This window comes from Lotus japonicus, chromosome 6 (genome assembly GCF_012489685.1).
Source record: "Lotus japonicus ecotype B-129 chromosome 6, LjGifu_v1.2".
NCBI classification, from domain to species: domain Eukaryota; kingdom Viridiplantae; phylum Streptophyta; class Magnoliopsida; order Fabales; family Fabaceae; genus Lotus; species Lotus japonicus.
In genome coordinates this window covers 20,430,858-20,452,731 of record NC_080046.1, presented here as the reverse complement: position 1 = coordinate 20,452,731, position 21,874 = coordinate 20,430,858, and the positions used below count along the sequence as shown (strand labels likewise).

Below are 21,874 nucleotides of genomic sequence, written 5' to 3'. Positions count from 1 at the left end.
ATTTATTATATCTTTTGAAGATTCAATCAATATCGTAATCTTTAGCCTTAATAGAAGTAGTTAAGTGCATGATACAAGAAACACAATAAATCGTTATGGTTTCGATTTTAATCTTAGTGTTTACTTATAAGTGTATTTTCCCTATAAGTTAAGAGATATAATTTGCAAATGTTAAATAGGAAGAGGGCTTATAGGAAGAGGACTCAGAGTTTTCAGGGAAACATGAGCATACTTAATATTACTGGATAAAAGGAGAGCATTACAAAGGAAATAAACAAGAAATGAAAACATAAAGGGAACAGAAATTAAAATTGTTCAGAACATTGAGGTAGTACACACATAACTCCAAATTTTTCCAATTGTTCTTGGCGAAGGATCAATGGCTTTCTCCTTCGCCCTCTTTGTTGTTGTTGTTGTTGTTGTCTTCTTCATTTCTTTTTTCTTCTTCTTCTTCACCCTCATCTCCTTCTTCTTGGTCAAAGTCCGGAACAACAAGTTTTCCATCAACAACACTGGCATATGTGTAAGATCAAGTTTTGATCTAGTAGTACAACTCTATGTTTTGATGATTACAAGTTAACCTTTTGATATGAACAATTGTGGTACTCTAACGTGTTTTTCTGAGTGTGCTATTTACAGGCTCTGACCTCAACTCAATCTCACACAAATCAGAAGCACTGTGTATAAAGAGCGACCCAAGCAACGCTTTCGCATTCACCATGTTCAGTATGAACAGTGGAAAAGCTTCAGAAGTTCTGAAGTTATACAAACTCTGATGTGGACTCAGTCACTAGAAGTTCTGAAGATCCAGAAAGTCTGATAACCAAGAAACACTGAAGGCTCAGATATTCTGATGGTGTAGAAGACTCTAAAGATCCAGAAGCTGATTAGTGAAATTCTGATGTCCAGAAGCAAGATACTCTGAAGACCATGTACTTCCCTCTGAGTTCAGAATCAGAAGAAACAATGGTCAGAGGATCTGGGCTTTCCCTCTGACTCTGATCAACCGGCTTCACAAGTTCCAACATGAAGCTTTCCCCTGATCAGAAGTCTCCTAGGTTTAAAGGTCAAGTCGCTATCTAAGTACAAAAGCAACTGTACCTTCCTGACGACCTACCTAACAGTCTCAGACACAGCAGAAGCTGGATTTTCCAGAACTGCCCTCCAACGGTAGCATTTCCCATGCAACGCTCAACCCTAATCCTTGGAGTATATAAAGAGGCTGAAGACTAAAAGAAGCGGCTAGAAGCATTCACATACGCGCAAGACAAATTCAAATTCTTCTAAGCTTTCTTTCATCTGAAATTCATTGAGTTTACTATTAGCTTTTTAGAAGCAAATCTCTTGTAAACAATTCTTTGATAAACAGTTTGTTTAGTTCCTTTAGGAGATCAAGGTTGATCGGATCCTAGAGAAGACTAAGAGAGTGAATCTTAGTGTGAGCTAAGTCAGTGTAATTGTTAGTCACTTGTAGGTTTCAAGTGCAGTTGTAACTCTTACCTGATTAGTGGATTGCCTTCATTCTAAGAAGGAAGAAATCACCTTAACGGGTGGACTGGAGTAGCTTGAGTGATTTATCAAGTGAACCAGGATAAAATCCTTGTGTGTTTTTCTATCTCTTATCTTTAGCACTTAAGTTCTCGAAAGATTTGTCAAAATCTTTAAGGTGGAAGCCTTATCTTGAAAACGTTATTCAAACCCCCCCCTTTCTACTGTTTTTCATACCTTCAATATGCATTGCTACCTTCAAAAGAAATTGGCAAGGTTGGATTCAAAAATTTAATTTGTTCATGAGCTTTGGCAAAACCTTTTTCAAATTGCTCTAGAATAGAAGACTTCAGGGTGATAGCATCAGCGGCATAAGCAGAATTGGATTTCTTCAATCTTTCATTCTCGGAGGCCAAAGTAGGGGTGTACAAGACCCGATCCTACCCGCCGACCCGTTCCGGCCCAAGCCTTTAGGGCCGGGTTGAACCCGGCCCGATCATTAAAAGAGACCGGGTTCGGGTTGATCTTTGAGTTACCCGACTTCGGGTCGGGTCGGGTTCGGGTTGAAACTCGGGTCACCCGGCCCGTCCCACATATATATTTGATAAAATCTTAATTTGTCATAATGATTAAAATGTGATACATGGTGCTCAAATTTATCTTATCATGTAGATGAAATTAAAATGTTTAACATTTACCTTATGAATTAAATTAACTATTGACACTTTCATGCTCTAACAAGAGAAAATCATGTGTGTGTATTATGCATATGTGAGACAAGTGAAGAAATGATCAAACAAAATGTAAACCTCTCAAGTGCAATAGATTATGAAAGAATTGAATTCTTTCAAGTTATTTCTTCTAAAAAATGGTTCCAACTTATAACTCTTTTAGTATGTTATTATCTTTAAATTTTACAATTAGTATCAAATAGTCTTAAACTTATTGTCCCTCGGGTCAACCCGGTCCCGTCCTACATAGACCCGTCCTAAATTGGACCCGCATAATGTCGGGTTGCTTCGGGTCTAGGGTCGGGTTAGGGTTAACCAAAACCCGTCCCAACCTGTCCCTTGTACACCCCTAGGCCAAAGTTTGAGTCTCCGCCTTAATCTTTGTCATTTCTTCTTCTTTCTTCTCCAGTAGGGATTGGCCTTCTTCAAAGGCTTTCTTCAAACCTTCATTCTCCTCAAGCGCTTTCCTCAACTTTTCCAGTTCTAAAGCCAGGTCAGCGGCTTTCTTCTCATTCGCCTTGTTAGATTTCTCTAACATCTGCACTGTGGACTTTAGGTTGGCATTTTCCTTCAAGTCTCTTAGCAGCGGAAATCCCATCAAAGCCATGGGACTCTAACTCGATCATTTTGGAGATTGCGGATATCTCCAAGCCTTTAGTCATTATGGCTTGACAAGCTTCCTGAAGCCCAATCTTCCTGATCTTCTCTTGATCTGCCCCGAATACCAAGCTAGTCTCCACCAAAGAGTTGAAATTAACTTTGGAGTCCCACAGAGAAGTAACTTCTTCGGAAGTTAACTCTTCGAATTCCTTCAAAGTGTTTTTCCAGGAAGGGGGTGGAGCGCTTGAGGATCCATGTTGTTCACCGCCAGCAGATTGGGTTTTAACCATGAACTGCGTCAGGGAAGATTGAATTGGAATTTTGTCGGAAGGAGTTTCAGTAGTCTTGATTTTTCTTTTTCTTTTCTGGGGGCGAATAGTATCAGTTTCTGAATGGCTAGCTTCAGGCTCTGTTAGCGACTTTGCGGGCGAAGGATTCTTCTTTAAAGCCTCTTGCTCGCGGCGGAATCGGAGGAGGTCAGATTCGGATAAACGAGCCATTTCAGCTGCAGGATGAACAAAAACAAAGGCAAAGTTAGAGTAGGAGGATAAGTAATGTATAGATGCGTATAGATGCAGGCAAAATTCTTACAAAATCCTTACCAACGAAAGCACTCAGTTTTCTTTCGCTATAGGCATCATAGAATTCAGACAAGTTTAAGTGAATGGAAGACAAGAAATCAACATCCAACTTTTCTGCGGTCGTTAGAGCTGAGTCAAGCAGTTTGTAAACTTTTTCAGGCTTATTGGTCCAATAAAAAGGGAATCTGGGGCTATTGTCATCAAAATAGAAAATATCCTTACACCTCTCCGTCTCTTTCACTTTGAAAAACTTTCCTTTCCAATGCTTATAGTTACTCCTAAAGAGAGAAAACAAAGAGCTTCCTCTGGCGGACGAAAGACAAATATGTTCACCTCTCACCTTCATGCCGGCAGTTTCGAAAAAGTAGAAAAACTTGTTACATGTTGGCTCGAAGCCGAGACAAGTGCATAAAAGTTCAAAGGCTCGGAGGTAAGCCCAACCATTAGCAGCAAGCTGAGTGGGGGCGATGTTCATTAAGGTTAAGGCGGAACATGCAAAGTCGGGTAGAGGAAGTTTATACCCTAGATCGGCGAAAATGGTCTCAAAAAAATAGGTGTGGTTTCTTCCTTTTGAATCAGCACTACCAAAACAACATGGCTCATCAGAGGCGCATGGAACTATATCTAGATATTTATCATCGCCATCTGCCCTAAAAGTATTTTCATCTAGCAGTTCTTGCACTTTCACAGGCGTACAAAAATTGGAAAACTTTTTAGTAACGGCGGAGGAAACGTATATTGGGTCAGCAAGGTTGGGATCCCTACGGGTCCTAACGGCTCTTCGGGTATTTGAGGCAACCATTTTGAGGGTTATTCTCCTGAAAGCGAAAGGAAAAGGGAATTATGTAGAGTTCAAAAATTAAGTTTTATTGGTGAAATCAGGTGCAAGTGTGAGTAAAAAAGTTTGGTTGACGGGTGAATTAAGCAGGAGTGGTATGTTAACTGGGTCTGGTAGTGATGAAGTAAGGAAGAATTATCCTTTAGCAGAAAGCAGAAATTGGAATTTTATAAGTGCTTTTGCAGAAAGTAAAAGGATAAAGAAATAGCGAGAGGAGGTTAAGAAAAGGGAAAAGCTTACCGAAGTTGGATGAGGAAGAGAATTGGAGATGAAAGAGACGATCTTGAAGAAAGCTAAGAACAGCGTGCAGCAAATGGACAAATTGCAGAGAGTTTTTGAGGGGTTGGAGCGTATTAGTAAGAACAAGGAGAGTGGTTTGGAATAAGACAAGGTATCGCTTATATAGGAAGAGTACAGCGAACGAAAGGGCGCAATTTTGGGGAAGGACGAACGCGTGATTTCACGTTTTCAGTCACGCATTAAATGCTAATGCTTTATGTCAAACCGGCGCATCTTTTCAATTGGAACGTCTCTTGAGGGAAAACAGTAAAGACCTTTTGGTGAGTTTTAAATTTGAATTTATATGTGATGAATGTTTGTACAGACTTATGTTTTTAGTGGGTTTTAATGACAGAGCGCAACGTCTGGCATTGGTTCGCCACACGTCGCCTTTAATATGCTTTACATTTTTTACAAGTTTCAAAATATTTTCATATCTATCCTATGTGACAACAGCACAGGTAATGATGGTCTCGTACAGTGAGCCAGATTGCAGAAATGACAGGCAAAGATTTTGTTCAAGATCTGACAACTAAGGCAAAGCGAACCATTCTAGCCCGGGCGCACACATATAGCCACAAGAATAAAGGCGAAGCCGTTTTATTGTGTTGTAGTTCTATTGTACTTTTGTTAAGAGCCTGCGAGCTCATTGTAATTTTGTGATTTACAGGGCGTTAGAATTACACTGTGGGCTTTCCTATTAGACACATTGCGTCTTAAAGAAGACTTTAAGACCAGGTGTCTTGTGGGCTTGTGGACTGGTATGGGCTTACCAGCTTTGTAACTTAGTGGGCTTAGGCATTTCTGTAATCATTGGGCCAGGCGACCCATGACCCGAACGGGTCAAAACACAATCATATATATAAAGGACATCGCCCAAGCGGTGGGGGATCCAACGCATTTTCACTCATTCTACTTGATTCATTTTACTTTCGCTCTCTGATTTGCTTAGCCCTGACTCTCTGTGTTCTAGACCGGAACAGTATGCCATCCACGTCCCATCTCATCTCTTTTATGTCAATTATTTCAATCAAAAGATCTGCTATCATAAATCATAATCCTGCCAACATGGGTTGACACAATTGACTTCAGATTCTGAGTTGAACTCTCACCTCCTCATAGGTCGAGAGTTCGACTCCCCTTAGAGTAAGTGAAATCCCAATTGGTGGGCAACGTTCCTCGGGGAGATCTTCTGACACTCATACCCAGGAGTGAGCCCTTACTGACCACCCTAGCATGCCATTCGCACCTTGCCTGGTAGTCTGGAGGTGTTTTTTCTCTGTTATACCATTTTTTTTTACCAAACAAAAAAATCATAATCCTTATCTTAATTGTATTTAAACTCGTCCCCAAAAGATAACTCAAGTGGTAAGAGTTGAGAGACATGTGAATTGGGAGGGGAAGGTCTAGGGATCGAACTCCGGAGGGTGTAATTTATATTTTCGAAGTACGAAACAAAAAATTGTATTTAAACGATCACGAAATATATCAGGATTCTTTAATCTCTATAAAAAAAAAATAGAAATAATATAATTTTTCCATCAAATCTAGAAAAGGCAATTAAATTTAATCCTTTTATAACAATAAGTTGGTCTATATAATTTTTCCATCAAATCTAGAAAAGGCAATTAAATTTAATCCTTTTATAACAATAAGTTGGAAAGTAGTTAGTTCAAATGATACCTGTTTAATTTTTCTTAAGTAAAGTTTCAATTTTAAGTTTTGTAGATGAAAAAAAACACTCATTAAAAGAGTTAGTCCCATCAAGGTATAGTGCCCAAAATCAAGGTATGGTACCCAAAATGAGATAATTCAATAATAAAGAAGCATGTACAAATTATAATTTTGATGTTATTTTATCGTAGTGATGCAACGTTTCATTCTTAGAGACATGAGATTTGTAGGTTGTGTTTTTTTAGGCTTTGTGCATCCTTCAATCATGGTCATTTTGCGCGCGTCTCAATCATCATCGTTCATCTCTATAACTGAACCATTTTTCATTAAAAAACAAATTTCATGAGATACAATTAATTGAATAGTAAAATGAAATGTGAAAATGTAAAATTTACCTAAAAAAAATATAATAATCATCTATTAAATTACTCAATGCGAGTATCATACTCAGAGGCGGATCCACCGCCTGGCGTGCCTGGCCCTATGCCCAGGCTCTAATAAAAAAAAGAAAAAAATTTCTTTGGACCAGGCAGCTTTTGGGCCAAAAAAAAAAAGAAGAGTATGGGCAAAATTTAAAAGGTAGGTCAACATTTAGGGACTTAATCATAAATACAATACTCTTCAGAAAAAGGAAGGGGAAAAAAAAGATCCATCGATGATTGCTGCTTTGCTCCTTTCTCTCTGAGGTAAAACCTATTTGACTCTGTTGATCGCTGTTCAGTGTTCACCTCTGTAAGACTGTAACTCTGTTGATCGGTTGTGTTGTGTGAAGCGGTGGGTGGGTGAGTGTGTGAGGCGGTGGGTGAAGCGGTGGTGGGTGGGTCATATGTGAGTGAAGACAAGCGAGTGGTTTCGCCGCTGTACAGGTCGCTGTGGCTTGTGGGTGAGCTAAGGGAGTGAGGCGGTGGCTCATGGCTGAGTGAGTGAGGGGGCGGTCGTGGGTGAGTGAAGAGAATGGGTGAGACAAAGAGTGAGGCTTGCAGAGTTGCTGCTCGAGAAGATGGTGGCAGTTTGGTAAGTCAGAAGTGAAATTGAGATGGGAAATTGGGAAAGGGGAACAGTGAGAAGGGAATTGGTAACATGTGGTTTAAAAATTGGCTAAGATGGGAAAATGTGTGGCTATCACAATATCACTTATCTGGCTATGGAAACTAAACTATTGCTTATTGGATTGGGGATAGCCTTTATGGGGGAAAGGCTCGAGACTTGAACTTGAATTGGAATGTGGCTACTAGTTTTTATTTTTATTTTTATGGAAATGTGGCTATTAGTTATGAAAATTGGAATCTGATTATATTTAATTACACTTTATTGTGAGTGGGTGGGTGGAGGACTGGAGGTGGTTCTTTTCCCATTAAAAACATATGTGCATTAGAGCATTGTTCCGTGCTAGAACATAGAGAGGAAGGGTAGTACCCAAAGTGTGAGGAAAGTGATGTGAATGCTTAGAGAGAGAAACTCTAACCGCTTAGAGAGAGAAAATATAACTGAATTTCAATGCTATTATTTCTCAAATGAGCTAAGAATCCGTTACAATTGGTATTCCCCTCCTATTTATAGAGGTGAAGTTGGGCTTTGGCGCCTTTAGTCTGTCTAAATGGGCCAGTTGGGCTTCGGGAAGGGAGGCCCAAGGTCATGGCGTGTCCTACGCCCAAGGTCAGGTCTCCTGGGCGAGGGACCCTGGGGTCTCGCCCAGTCCACAAGTCCACAAGACACCGAGCTCGAAGCATGAGAGCTAAGTGTGTCTTTAAGCAAGAAACAAGGCGATAGCCCTAAGGATGCCGACTAAAACTTAAAAACTTAAAATCTAGAAGTGAAAAACGATGGCCAACATGGCCTGATAAATAAAGCCTTTTGCAATCGACACTTTGGACCTTCAGCTGCGCCCTCTTCTTCCGGGCGACCCCAGTCCACAAGCAGGCTTGTGGCGGCTGCTTTTAGTCCGCCCGCCTCAGCATAGTTATGCACGTGCCTTGAATCGTGACACTCTGTCGCGTGTTGTGTCCATCCCACGCGTCGAGCCTTGAAGTGACGCCAGGGTCAGTGAACCCATAGGATCTCAACCGCTACCTTTGACATGTCCCTTCCAGTCACGTCACAACTTTGACAATTTGAATTTTAACCAATCGGCAGCAACCGTTGCAACTTTTCATTTAATGCGTCTTTCTCAGTCCCTAGAATTTCGCAACTGCAATCATGTCATTTCCTGACGTCATGGGGCACAACCTCTCTTTTTTCTCCACATCTCTCGATAACCGTCCACAACTTCTTCCTACACGTTCCCTTCTACACGTCACTCCCCGCTTATAACAGCATTATCTCACTAACCCCTTTCGTTCCTTTACGATTACGAACCTTTGCTTCTTCACCATTACGCGAACTTGTCCAGTGTCAAAATTACCTTTATTCCTTGCAATCCCTCTGCAATGACTCCAAAGCGCCAGACCAAAAGTTCCAAACGCAATGTCGTCGCTGCCACCCCTCTCCGGTGCGTTCCTCCTGTTCTCCCGCCCCCTCCAGAAGGCGTTCTTCTTGAAGAAAAATACGTCATTGCCTTCCGAACGAGGACTTGGAAATCTTTAAGTGCTCCCGCCGCGAGGGCTTTGCCCGCCGGGACAATGCCTAACCAACAGTCAAGTTTGGAAAAAGAATCGTCCATTTGGGAGATTTCCACAGAATCCAGCGGATTTTGTCATGAGAAACCTCTTGACAAGTTTCTGTATGTCAGTGCCTGCTCACCCCTTGAACGCCCTTGGCTTCGTCCTAAAGATGACTTCGTGGGTGCTCCTCACTTCTTTTATGTGTATGGGTATATGTTCACAAATTTGAAGATTAAATTTCCTTTTTCCCTTTTTATCTGCTCCGTTCTTCACAATATCAATGCGGCTCCTAGTCAACTTCATCCCAATAGTTGGGCCTTCCTCCGGTGTTTCGAAATTCTCTGCGACGCGATTCACCACGAACTTGAACCTTCGACCTTCTTTTATTTCTATCGCGTATCTGTCCAGCCCTCCCCGCAGCGCAGCTGGGTTTCCCTGGAAGCTAGGCCTGGTCGTTAGCGCTTCAACCCTATCTGGCCTAGCATCACCGTCGAATAAATTTGAAAGGCGACAAGACGTCTCTGTTGAGAATCCAGGCGAGCGGAAAACGGCCCCTTGGCGAGGAGGATCCTCGCCCTTCCCCGAAAAGGTTGAATTCCAGCGAGCCTTCAGGGACGATTCCAGCCCAACACGGTCTTGTCGACCGCTCACTTTCCCATCCAACAGTTATCTCGTCGCCGCTTGGTCCAAACCTGACGTCTTCCGCCAACGCCCCTCCTCCACCTGCTCATACTTCCACCCCCTTCTCAGGGTCCGTGAGTCGGGGATTCCCGTATTCTTTAACTTTGACATCAGCCCAAATGGCGCGAATGGATGAAGTTGTTAAGTAGCGTGGTTTGGATAATGTCTCTGAAGGGGCTGTGGTGGGAGTGCTCCACGCGTTCCACTACTATAGGCGCTCCGCCCAGGATGCTGACGAATTACGATCCGAAGTGACGTGCCTCCGCGCTCTCAATTCTCAACTTGCTGAGGATCAAGAAGTGCTCGCCGCTCAACTGATCGCCAAGGAAAACTCCTTTTCCAAAGAGCTAACCGAGCAGTCCGCTCGTGCTGAAGTTAGCTTAGAGTTTCGAGATAGGAGGATTTCTGAATTGGAGAAAGCTCTTGCAGAGCTGCGGCAGGAGGCGCAGCTAGAATCGAGCGCGAAAGCAGACCAAATAGCTTTGACGGAGGTCGACCTTGAAAACCTTCGATCTGACCTGGCGAAGAAAGATGATCTTCTATCCTCAGCGAAGACTCAAGCCCATCTTGACGCGAAGGCCTTAGAAGAAAGATTGAGGTCAGAGGCTGCTGTTGCTGCCGTTTCTGAATGCGGCCGAGGCTTCTTCCTCGCCAAAGCCCAAGTCAAACATCTTCATCCTCTTATTGATCTCAGCCAGATGGGGGCATTTAAGAGGGTTACACCCACAGGATTGGTCGGGCCCGACGATCCTCCAGGCTCCGTCGCCGAGCGTTTCCTGACGGAAGAACACGTAGATGTAGGATCACGCGCTTACCACTACGCCAAAACCAATTGGTGTTAGTGAGGGCGCAACGTTATTTCTTATAGCGTAGCAGACAGCGCCCCGTTTCGAATGCTACCTGCAGGTAGGATGCTGGCCCACCTGGACCCAACAATCCCCCCCCCCAGCACCTGCCAGCCAAACTAGCTGCACAACATGCCTTCCGTGGGATTCGAACACGGGACCTGGCTCTGATACCACTTGTAGGATCACGCGCTTACCACTACGTCAAAACCAATTGGTGTTAGTGAGGGCGCAACGTTATTTCTTATAGCGTAGCAGACAGCGCCCCGTTTCGAATGCTACCTGCAGGCAAGATGCTGGCCCACCTGGACCCAACAGTAGAGCCAACTCAAAATGTTAGGAGTCCTTAGATTATCTTTGTTGTCTTTGTACCAAGGGTCTCCTTTTTAATCAGAGTATTACTCCCAGCATCATGTCTTCCTCGCCTTCTTTGCCTTCTCTGCCATGGCGAGGGATCTGTCCCTGTCCTTCCTCGCGATTGGCGGGCCGAGCTGACTTCGTTGGTCTTCTGTCCCCATCCCTTTGTTGCTTGCCCTCCCTCTTGTTACCCCTTCCTTCTGCTCTTTTCTTTCCTTCATTCCTGGTCTGACGATGAGTTTCTCCCTTTCCTGCCTTCCGAGGGGGCCAAGCAAATGCAGGCGGCTCCCCACAAACAGTTCCTCTTTTCCCCCAATTGAAGAGGTCAACGTTATCTTCTACTAGTTCACTCAAGCGTTGTTCTTGTTCCTTGGTGAGTCTGGGCTCGATTTCCAGTATTCCTCTACTGGTAGCGTTCATGTCCCAGTTCTCGTCATACCACTCATTATCTTTTTGAGCGTAGAGCTTGCCTTCCCTTATCCTACGGGATTCTTCGCCCTGATTCATCCCCTTCCTTTCGTCGCCGTCGCTCTGGCTCTGTTCTCCCAAATGCTCTTGTTCACCTTCACTGCCTTTAGACGTCCCAATCTCGTGGCACTTGTGCCCGTCGCCAGCTCCTTTTCTGCCATACAGGTTGAGGCAATTGCTATGGCACTTCCTCGCCCCCTTTTGGTCTACTGCCAGTTTCTCTATCCTTCCGCAAAGTAGGGGATACTTTACTGCAAGGTGGGCCGTAGATATCACTGCATGGAGGCGATTTAAGGTACCTCGCCCTATGATGACGTTATAAGCTGCCGCGACTTGTAGGACCAGATATTTTATCCTCAAGAGCTCGGCGTCCTCGCCCACTCCGAAAACTGTATCCAACTCTACGTAGCCACGTACCTGAACTTGCTTCCCGGAGAAACCTACCAAACTTCCCGTGTATGGCTTTAAATCATTGTCCGTCAGCCCCATCTGTCTGAATGCGTCCTCATAGATTATATCCGCCGAGCTGCTCTGGTCTAAAAGCACCCTCTGTACGTTGAAACATTTTATTCTTACCATTACTACTAACGGATCGTCCGTATGGGCCTTGATTCCCTTGAAATCTGCGGTCGACATCACTATGTCTGGATGTGGGCACCCAAATGGTCCTGGATACACCTGTACCGATGCTGTCGCCCCCACTGTTTCCCGGCCCGCCGCCGATACGTCGTTGCAAACTTCGAAACCTCCAGCGATTGTGTTCGTTGCTTCAACCGTTCCTCCGCCCTCGCCGCTATCAGCTTCTTCAAATTCCTTCCCCTTCGCCTCTTGCGGCAGTTTCGCCCTGATCAGCTGCCTGATTCGACCCTTCAGCATGAAACAGTCGGTGGTGTTATGGCCCTCTAAGTTGTGGTACTCACACCACCTCAGCGGATTCCTCGCCTCGCTTCTGGGGTCCTTTCTGCGCTCGCCGACTCTGTTCATGTTCTCAATTTCCGCCTCGAGAAGTAACTTTGCTAACTCCTTATTTGAGCATCCCTACGACCTCATTCGCTGGCTTACCTTCGCTTCTCGGCGAGGGCACCAGTGCTTTCTATCCCTCATTTTCGGGCGGAGTAGCTATCCTTTATTCTTCTTTATGAACAGGTCAGCTTCCTCAAACCTCTGCTCGCGACTTGCTTCCTTGTCTTGTATCATTTTCCTTGCCAGCGACACATTTGCCGCTCGCTCGCCCTTCCTCTTGTGCGCTTCAATTTCCTCTTTTAAGATGTAGTCCTGCGCTCGGGCGCGGACTTCCACCATTGAGCATGCCAGCTCCCTACTCAGCTCGCAATAAAATTCTCCCCGTGACAGACCGCCTTTGAAAGCACACACGCACACGCGTGGCTGCAATTCCTCGAACCTCGCGGATATGGAACTGTATCGTTTCACATATTGTTTCACGTTCCTCCTGCCGAATATCAAACAGATCCTCGATCGTTCTCGCAGAGAAATGGTCAAGGAATTTTGATGAGAAATCGCGTAACTTAGCTATGGATCCTGGAGGCAGATTCGTGAACCATTCCTTTGCTGCGCCTCGAAACGTTGACGGAAGCATCCTGCATTTCACAGCGTCGGAAACCGCGTACTTCGCCATCTTCGCATCAAAACGAGACAGATGATCCTTTGGACTGGTTTGTCCGTCGTACGCCTCCAACACGAGGTTCGTCATGCCGTCCGGTACCGTCACCTCTCGTACAGCCGCCGAGAAAGGCTTGGTTCCGGTCGTAGCCGCAGCTTCCTCCTCCTCTTGATTCCACTGCCGGAGGTGATAGTACTTCAACTGCTCCTGTAAACACTCATTTTGCATCTTCAAGTCGCCACTTAGCGCTCGACGTGCTTCTGCACAGCGATTTCTATCGCTCCTTGCGGTGCGCGAGGAAGAGACGTCGTTGCCACGTCGTTGGCGAGGCGTCTTCATCAAACTTCGCTAATGAAAACAAAAATTCCGCCAAAAACCTTCGAATTACGGAGAATCTCTTAGAGGATCGAACTTTTCGAAATCAAATCGCAATAACCCGAGAACCAAGTCCGGATGAGGAAAATCGTACAGAAAAGCAAGCTTCACTACACTGAATCACAATCCACATAGTCTGGGAATAGAAATCTACCGATCCCCACAGACGGCGTCAAATGTTCCGTGCTAGAACATAGAGAGGAAGGGTAGTACCCAAAGTGTGAGGAAAGTGATGTGAATGCTTAAAGAGAGAAACTCTAACCGCTTAGAGAGAGAAAATATAACTGAATTTCAATGCTATTATTTCTCAAATGAGCTAAGAATCCCTTATAATTGGTATTCCCCTCCTATTTATAGAGGTGGAGTTGGGCTTTGGCGCCTTTAGTCTGTCTAAATGGGCCAGTTGGACTTTGGGAAGGGAGGCCCAAGGTCATGGCGTGTCCTACGCCCAAGGTCATGTCTCCTAGGCGAAGGACCCTGGGGTCTTGCCCAGTCCAAGCATCTCCAATGCTAGTTCTTATTTCTTAGTTCTTAGCACTATTCATGTGGGCTCGTATTGCCACATGTGTTTAAGCAACTCTCAAGCAATTTTGCTCCAACCATGAGTTCTTAGTTCTTAGTTCTTACCACTATTCATTTGGTCCCACCAACTACATTATTTATACTTTTTATTTCCATAAAGTAATAAAACAAAACTCATAAAGTAATAAAGTAATTTGGATGAGAGAGAAATAATTAATATTTTAAGCTAAGAACTCAAAAAGTAAAACTCCTTATATAAGAACCGAGTTCTTATTTTTAAGAACTAAGGAGTCCATGTCAGCTCCTCCAATGGTAAAGTTCTTAGTTCTTAACTCCAAAATAAGAATTAAGAACCTTGCATTGGAGATACTCTTATTAATCTTATTGTATTTGTTTGTTAGTGTTGGCTTTTAGTGTTTTTTTATTTAACTCTAAAAGTATGAGGTTTTTTTCGTAACATTTACATTAGCTAAGTATGGTTTTTTGACAAATCTCAAACTACTGTATTATAAAAAGAAAGTAGTTACACCAAAACCAAATCTTATCCTTCTAGTAATAAGAAGTTATACCAAGTGTCGAACATTAGAAGAAAGTTTTATCAACTAACTTATTGCATCTAGCTACCAAGGTTTTTTCTTGATACAACAATGAAAGAGGTAACAATATCAAAGCAATCTTCATAACTAGCAGAATTAGGTAAGTTAATACTTAATCCTGTACTAGTGTAACCAAACTTTTGTTCTTCATTAACTAGTGCTACTTAGAAAATCCAAGCTTCATGGTAAAATTAAAAGAATGATGAAAGTAAACCTCATACTTAGACTTAACATAAACCAGTATACTTTTGTTGGTAAAATGACGATTTTTTTTCGGTTTATAACTTTTTATAGATTGTGGTGTATTAATTTGCAATTTTAAAATTTGCTCAGGCTTCCCAAAATTTCTCATACTCAAAATATTTTATGAATACCACAGAATTTACCCATCATTATGATGTCGATGTTCTCACTTCAAACAAAATTGCCTCATCCGAATAATGAAAACATAAAAGAGAGAAATTTTTTCCATGCAGGGAGAGTTGTAAAAGATTTTTACACACCCCATGATAAATCACCGTGTTTGTTTGTTTGAAAAGTCACTTATATCAAATGGCGGTATAAGAAGGGAACTCCAAAATCAAAACCAAGAAAGGGTCTAAAACCAAACTCTACGTCTAAAGGAATAAGACCTTGACCCTGGTGTTTTTTTTTGAAAAGGACCCTGGTGTTACTTGATATAACTTTGAAAGGTTTTTGTTTGGTAGTGCTTATAAACCCAAACCAGACACAGGGAAGAAGATCCCATCGCCGATTCATTTGTAAACCGTCATCGTTTCCACTCCCTCGCAGCTCAGCTACTTAACCGTTGTTTTGTTTATCTCTCTCTGCTTTCAACACACAAAAAACCTTCCACTTTTCCTCAGATCTTCATCTTCCTCCTCCTGGTACGTATGTTTCTCCAATTAATTGTCTTTTCAGTTTCAAAATCAATAGAAACCCAAAACGGTAATTTCAAATTACACAGCAATCCTTCACTGTAACGGAAATTTCAAAATCAAAAAATTAAATGGTCCTTGGTCACAATTTAGATTAGGTTAGTTCGTAGAATTGTGCCTACTTTAATTGACTTATTTTGCTTCTGGGAAAACTTTAAATTTCTAAAAAGAGCTTTTTTTGCAAAGCTTTTTCTTAATGCAAAATGAATTTGGTAATCCAAAAATGGCAAGTTCTGTACCTTTTTCTTTCTTTCTTTTACTTTCGGTAGTATTTGCTATATTTGCATATAAACTGCCGCATGGTTTTCTTGAGGGTCATTATCATGTTTATCATCTTTTGTCAAAAGAGATCACATGAGATGAGTTGTTTAACCTCTCGAGTTATTGAGGAGGTTATTGAGGAAATGCACATGTTATTCTTGCATATGATTTGTTTTACTCATTGCCTTTTAGCAAGGGGTGCTAGCTAAATTTTGTCCATTTGCTGTTGCTTCTAGGCAACCTCTTGCGCGTTTATGGTCCGATAAGTTTCTATATATGGTTTGTAGAAGGCTTTCATAACTAGGACTGAAGTGATCGGACTTGAGAATCCCACTGGTATATTGAGGATTTGGGGTCATGTTGAGGGATATTGTATTGCGAACGTCAACGATATAAACTCTTTCGTCGAGTAGTTATCCTTTATCTTCTTTGACATTTGAATCATTATCTGGTTCCTTCTTTTAATATATCTTGTTCTTCATTTTTTGTTTCTTCAGCAGGACTTTTATTCGTTTGACAAGCATATCTGTTTCTTATACGGAGGATATGTTCCTTGGTGAAGCATAGCTTGTACATATAGTTTTGTGAGAATAAAGCTAGAGAATTTCCGAATATAAATGGGGATCAATACTCGCAGGTCTGATCATTGGTGATATCTGACTTTGTTATTTTGTTTGCGATGAGAAATTTTTCATATGCCAGTTAATGTCAGTAACACCATTCAAGTGTCATTTCTTTTTCATTGGCTGCAGTCTTACTACCAGAAAACCAAGTGAAATTATGAGGCTCTTTGTGACAACTTTTATTGGAGTGGTTTTCGGCTTCTTTATAGGAGTATCATTTCCCACATTGTCAATAACAAAGGTGCAGACTGAGTATCTTCTTCCTCCTTATGGGTCATCTTTGCGCTCAAGTAAAATTTTCAATGATTTTATGTTATTGGACTTAATAATCCAATTCTAATTGTGCATAGTAATTTGCAGCTGAATCTTCCTTCTGGTCTGCTTCCCTCCATTGATCTCTCGTACCTTGAAGACAGATATACAAGTCGACATGCTTGGTCTTTTATAAATAAAAGTAACAGAAGTCCATCTGTAGATCACTCATCAAATGATACATCAAAGGTACATATCGTATTCTATCATCATTAATAAGGACTTTTTTAGTTCCTGGATTTACACGGATCTAGGAAGTTGATGACTCTATACCCTCTATGATTGAGAAGAAATAATATTGTTAGCCTTCTGTTACTAGAAGCTCCCATTACATGACATTTTCATATTTTTACGCATTAGGGCTTCCTGGAAAGATTTTAGTTTTTATATTATTGGGTGTATATTCATCAATTTCTTTGTCCTTTTTTATTGTTTCTCTTCAGATTTGGGTTCCATCAAATCCGAAAGGCGCAGAAAGATTACCTCCTGGGATTGTTGAACCTGAGACAGACTTTTATTTGCGTAGATTGTGGGGTAAGCCCAGTGAGGTGTGTATCCTAAAACTGTTTATAGGTTCAATGTGGTAACAATCTCCAAATGTCCTAAGAAAAAACTTCTTATTTTTCATTTTTTTACATGGGGAGGAATGGAAGCTTAGATAGCTGTCCTTTTGCATGCGTGGAGCCGTGGAAATAATGTAGCTAAATACATATTAAGGGCCTTTTAAGTGTTATACGCTAGTTAGTGAAATTATCAAAAAAAGTCTTTGCATATATTTGTTAGGTAATTTACTTGTTAATGGGAAAGAAACATAATAAACCAAAGTGGATGCGGCATTTGACTAAGGTGGTACCTGCAGGATTTAACGTCCAAGCCAAAGTACCTTGTAACCTTCACTGTTGGCTATGATCAAAAGCATAATATTGATGCAGCTGTGAAAAAGGTCTTAGTCCCTTCCTCTCTCTGTTTGCACATGCTTATTTATGTGTCTTTTAACTAAAATTGCTTGAACAGTTCTCAGAGAACTTCACAATCCTTCTATTTCATTATGATGGCCGAACCACTGAATGGGAAGAGTTTGAATGGTCAAAGAGGGCTATTCATGTGAGTGCTCGTAAACAGACCAAATGGTAAGAAAAAATGTGTTTTCTTAAATTTTGGATGGTAGATTTTTATTGTGGCTTTTTTCTGTTGATAGTGTTTACCTAATTTTAAAGTGGTTTGCTATTTCATTTTTGTTATCATATGATTCATATTGACCATTTAGTTGTTTTCCATCCTAGGTGGTATGCCAAGCGGTTTCTGCACCCTGACATTGTGGCACCATATGACTATATATTTATATGGGATGAAGACCTGGGCGTTGAGCATTTTAATGCAGAAGCGTGAGTATTTAATATGGGAGGGATACTTTCTAAAAGATTTTACTTTTATATTGAAGTTTCATATTACCCTCTTATTTCAAGTGCAGATACTTAAAACTAGTGAGGAAGCATGGCTTGGAGATTTCACAGCCTGGTCTGGAACCTAATAAAGGATTGACATGGCAAATGACAAAAAGAAGAGGTGATAGTGAAGTCCACAAGTAAGAATGAACAGAGTCCTTTGCTAGTTTTCTTGAGGTTGATTTTATTTAAAACGATGTGCATTAACTGTTTATTTTCTTGGATTTCTATTAGAATGACAGAGGAGAAACCGGGATGGTGTTCTGATCCTCATTTGCCTCCTTGTGCAGCGTAAGTAACTGCTGATTATTAATGTTGTATTATCTAGTCCAAGGTTGTCAAAATCAATATCACTTTGGATTGGGAGGGGATTGAAAGATCATGATCAAAATCGTAGTACAGAATGTAACATCCTAACTATAAATGCAAAGTTATACACACACATGCATAATCGAAAACATAGATTAGGAAAAATAACCTCTAAATCACAATAAACATTTAATTAAATTTCAATTGAAAATTCATAGTTTCATAAGTTACATAAGTTTTTGATAACACATAAAACTAAAACATGAAAGAAAATCCAACTTCTTCAGTCTTCACCCACAGATAGACACCAGAGAGGCTTGAAATAGTGACAAACAACAAAGACCAAAATGCTCAATTCTGTGACAAACAACAGATAGAGACTCCGGAACCTGCGAACCAGAGAGCCTTGGACCAGAAGTGTGAGGGAAGAACCAGATAGCAATTGGTTGGGAAAGATGGGTCTCAATTCTCGAAGATGTATTTATCGAAGATTGGGTGTAGGAACAATGAGGAGTTGAGGTCATGGAGCAGAGACAAGGGTTTCAACCTGGTCAGATGACCCAACCTGGGTTGTATGTTGGCTGCAAACTCATTCCAACACGCCAATCCTACTGTCTTACGTGTCTGCCTAGGGATCCTGAACAAGTCATCTAGATAGAAATTTCTGGTGGGAACAAGATCTTATTGCAAGGGGAAACTTGTAGGAATGTGAAATCATATATCGACACCTGATTTTAACAATGGTCTGGTCTACCAAGCTGGTAATACTGCAGTAAAATGGTAGAGTCCCGTCTTAAGTGGTTTGAATGTGTGGAGAAGACTTGACGAACCACCGGGAAGGAGTAGACTTGATGGATTCCGGTATTTTGGAGTTGACTGAGAAAAACTATTAACCAAACCATAAGATTTGGATATCAATTATCATTAGATTTGAATCATGACAAGGTTATTTCATCTTGTAGTCAAAATCACATAGTGGAAAAAAGCTTTGGTTGTTGTTTGTCTGGTCTACATGTATCTAATTCACTGTGTTTTTCACTGTATATCAATGCAGGTTTGTTGAGATTATGGCTCCAGTATTTTCACGTGATGCATGGCGTTGTGTGTGGCATATGATTCAGGTTGAATGGTTACTCCTATTTGTTTTTAAAGATGAAAAATGGTCGGTTGTCTAGTGATATTTCAAGCACTTGATAAATTATAACAGTACCACTCTTGTCATTGCAGAATGACTTGGTCCATGGGTGGGGTCTTGATTTTGCTCTTAGAAGATGTGTTGAGGTGAGTACATTCAGGCATTTTTCTCAAATTATTTAATTTCTTGACTACTTACTTAAATAGTGTGGCCTTAGCCGAGCCACACCAAAGAAATGAAGAAAAAAGAGAAGTTTACAATCTACACATGCTATGTAGCTTTAACGATATTTTTTATTTTATATAGCCTGCTCATGAGAAGATTGGAGTTGTTGATTCTCAATGGATTGTTCACCAAGGTGTTCCCACACTAGGGAATCAGGTAATTTGTTTACCATGATTGTTCTTTTTATACTTGATAATTCTACATTAAAATGACGCTGTAAAATGCCTTATTAATTTTCCTGTTATTTGCAGGGTGAATCGAAAACCGGTGGGAAACCATGGCAGGGGGTATGTTTTGCACGTTTCATGTTATGCAGCTTCATTTCATTATGTATTATTCATTTTGATTACTTCCCATGTGAATGTGATTATCTGATATGGTATTTGGCTTCTGTTTCTCACATTCTATTGAACTCATCAAGAATCTGTATTATGATGTAATCTAATGAACTTCAACTATGAAATTTGTTGATTTTTCCATCTTCTTGTTACCAGGTGAGGGAGAGGTGTAAAAAGGAGTGGACCATGTTCCAGAGTCGGTTGGCCTATGCAGAAAACGCGTACTTCAAGTCCATTGGAGTTGATCTTTCTAACTCCACTGCTCATTAGGGTACAACAGCCAGTGTTGACTTTTGTATTTAAAATATACTCATGTAACATCTGTTACATTACATGCCATTAATATCTAGAGTCCTAGCTAGGGGACCAAACTTTGATTCAATGTAGCATTGAAGTTCTGAAAGTGAGTAGAAGTTAAATATTGCGGTGTAAGTAATTTTGAAAATGATACCATTTCAGTAGGAAATGAAAATTCCTGTCTCCCTTAATTGGAATTGGCATGAAGCTCTTCAGGTATGAGCATCTTTATCCATCACATTCACTAGAGTGTCTACACTTTATTTTTCACAATTTTCCATTGTGCCACATCATCTAAACCACTTACTAATTTTTTACTCCAACCCAAAACCTCTTAAAAGTTTCTCTTGTAGATCCCACAATCAACTACATACTTTAGGGGATTAAATGATAAGCAAATATAATAATATTTTATATGAACATATTTATGAGAGACACATGAGAGAGAAGTGTCTACACTACCACACCCAAATTAGACATGGTGGAAGAACCATTTCTCTCCAATGGTGTGAGACACTAGTGGGAGAGTCTCTTTAGAGAGACACTCCTATTGGAGATGCTCTTAGATCACTGAAAAACTTTAGTAGAAGACAATTAAATGAAATATTGTTGGTCATTACTGTGTGGATAACTCAAATGGTAAGAGTTAGGGACATAAGAGTTGGGTGGGATGAAGGGTGAAGGGTCCAGGGTCCGAACTATGAGGAGGACTAATTTACTAACATTACTAATAATTAACATTTGTCTATTTAAAAAAAATTGTGGATTTTGAAGAAAGAATTAATTTTGATTTCGTATCATATTGGAATAATTTTTCTATTACATGGTATCATAAAATAGTTGTATAAGATATTTGACGTATTTTATTTTATTTTCATCCATTATTAACTATCTAGATATATATGTTAGTCTTTTTCTTTGAAAGAGATATTATGTTAGTCTTTGCCTTAGGAAATGTTTACATCAACAGTCCAAAGAAAAACATGTTGAGAAAACAGAAAATGGAAAGAGTCATATGATCAAAATCGTATGGAAGGCCAGTCAGATACGCGGGTTCTAAATTTCTCATATATATATATATATATATGTGGTATCGTTGCGTGTAAGTTATGACATGTAAATCTGTTGAACTTTCTAGTTTCTAGATTCTTCTAATGATTGTAGTGGAGATGAAGTCTTTGCGTCACTATATTTGAATAGATGAGTATACTGAATTTTTTTCTGCTATAGAACTATTGGTTAAGGAATTTGTTCCAAATACTAGGAAAAGCACCGGTAAATGCCTGACCATTAAGAACATGTCAAATATACATAATAATTAAGGCCAAAGAGATACAGGCAGCTGATTTAGTTAGTCAATCTGCAATAATAAATTCAACTTTGTCGTACTTGGTAGAAATTAACTCAAGTTGAATTAGTAGAGATTAGGATATGGATCCTCTCAATTGTAAAATAATAAGTAATTTTATATGATGCGAATTTGGGTTTTTGTCCTAGCTATGCCGGAGGATTGTTTTGGTTCTAGACCTCTTAGCTCTAGCTTTGGCATGGTATGGGACAAAAGTGGAGATTGTTTGTTTTATGCATCAAAGCTAGAGTAGGTGCATTTTGACCCAGCAGTGGCAGAAGGCATGGTCTTGCAGTGGGGGTTGAGTGCCACACAAGATTGGCATTGAAGGTGGAACTTTTTGAGATCGATTGCCTTCTAGTCTACAATTGTTTTGTTCTTAGAGCA

At 40.9% G+C, this 21,874-nt stretch overlaps 1 protein-coding gene across 3 annotated transcripts; it reads left to right on the top strand.

Annotated features, from left to right (window-relative positions):
• Positions 1-14,851: 14,851 nt before the first annotated feature.
• LOC130723948 (uncharacterized) lies at positions 14,852-20,377 on the top strand. Of its 3 annotated transcripts, XM_057575095.1 has the most exons (16): positions 14,856-15,143; positions 15,692-15,864; positions 15,953-16,092; positions 16,208-16,319; positions 16,439-16,579; positions 16,834-16,938; positions 17,250-17,333; positions 17,405-17,520; positions 17,674-17,775; positions 17,862-17,975; positions 18,070-18,126; positions 19,199-19,265; positions 19,372-19,425; positions 19,586-19,660; positions 19,756-19,791; positions 19,999-20,377. In XM_057575095.1, the coding sequence occupies exons 3-16, from the start codon at positions 16,073-16,075 to the stop codon at positions 20,110-20,112; spliced, it is 1,197 nt and encodes a 398-aa protein (XP_057431078.1). In that variant the 5' UTR covers positions 14,856-15,143; positions 15,692-15,864; positions 15,953-16,072; the 3' UTR covers positions 20,113-20,377. The 3 variants fall into 3 exon arrangements, with proteins under 3 accessions (XP_057431077.1, XP_057431078.1, XP_057431079.1); XM_057575094.1 differs by lacking the exon at positions 15,692-15,864 and having other exon boundaries at positions 14,852-15,143; XM_057575096.1 differs by lacking the exon at positions 15,692-15,864 and having other exon boundaries at positions 15,956-16,092.
• The last annotated feature ends 1,497 nt before the right edge of the window (positions 20,378-21,874 follow it).

What these genes read in the sequence shown, in the direction of transcription:
- LOC130723948 (XM_057575094.1), top strand. Translation starts at nt 16,073, where the DNA reads ATGGGGATCAATACTCGCAG. An exon ending in TTGATGCAGCTGTGAAAAAG is followed by an intron (nt 17,334 to 17,404) that starts GTCTTAGTCCCT and finishes TTGCTTGAACAG; the next exon opens with TTCTCAGAGAACTTCACAAT. An exon ending in GTGTGTGGCATATGATTCAG is followed by an intron (nt 19,266 to 19,371) that starts GTTGAATGGTTA and finishes TTGTCATTGCAG; the next exon opens with AATGACTTGGTCCATGGGTG.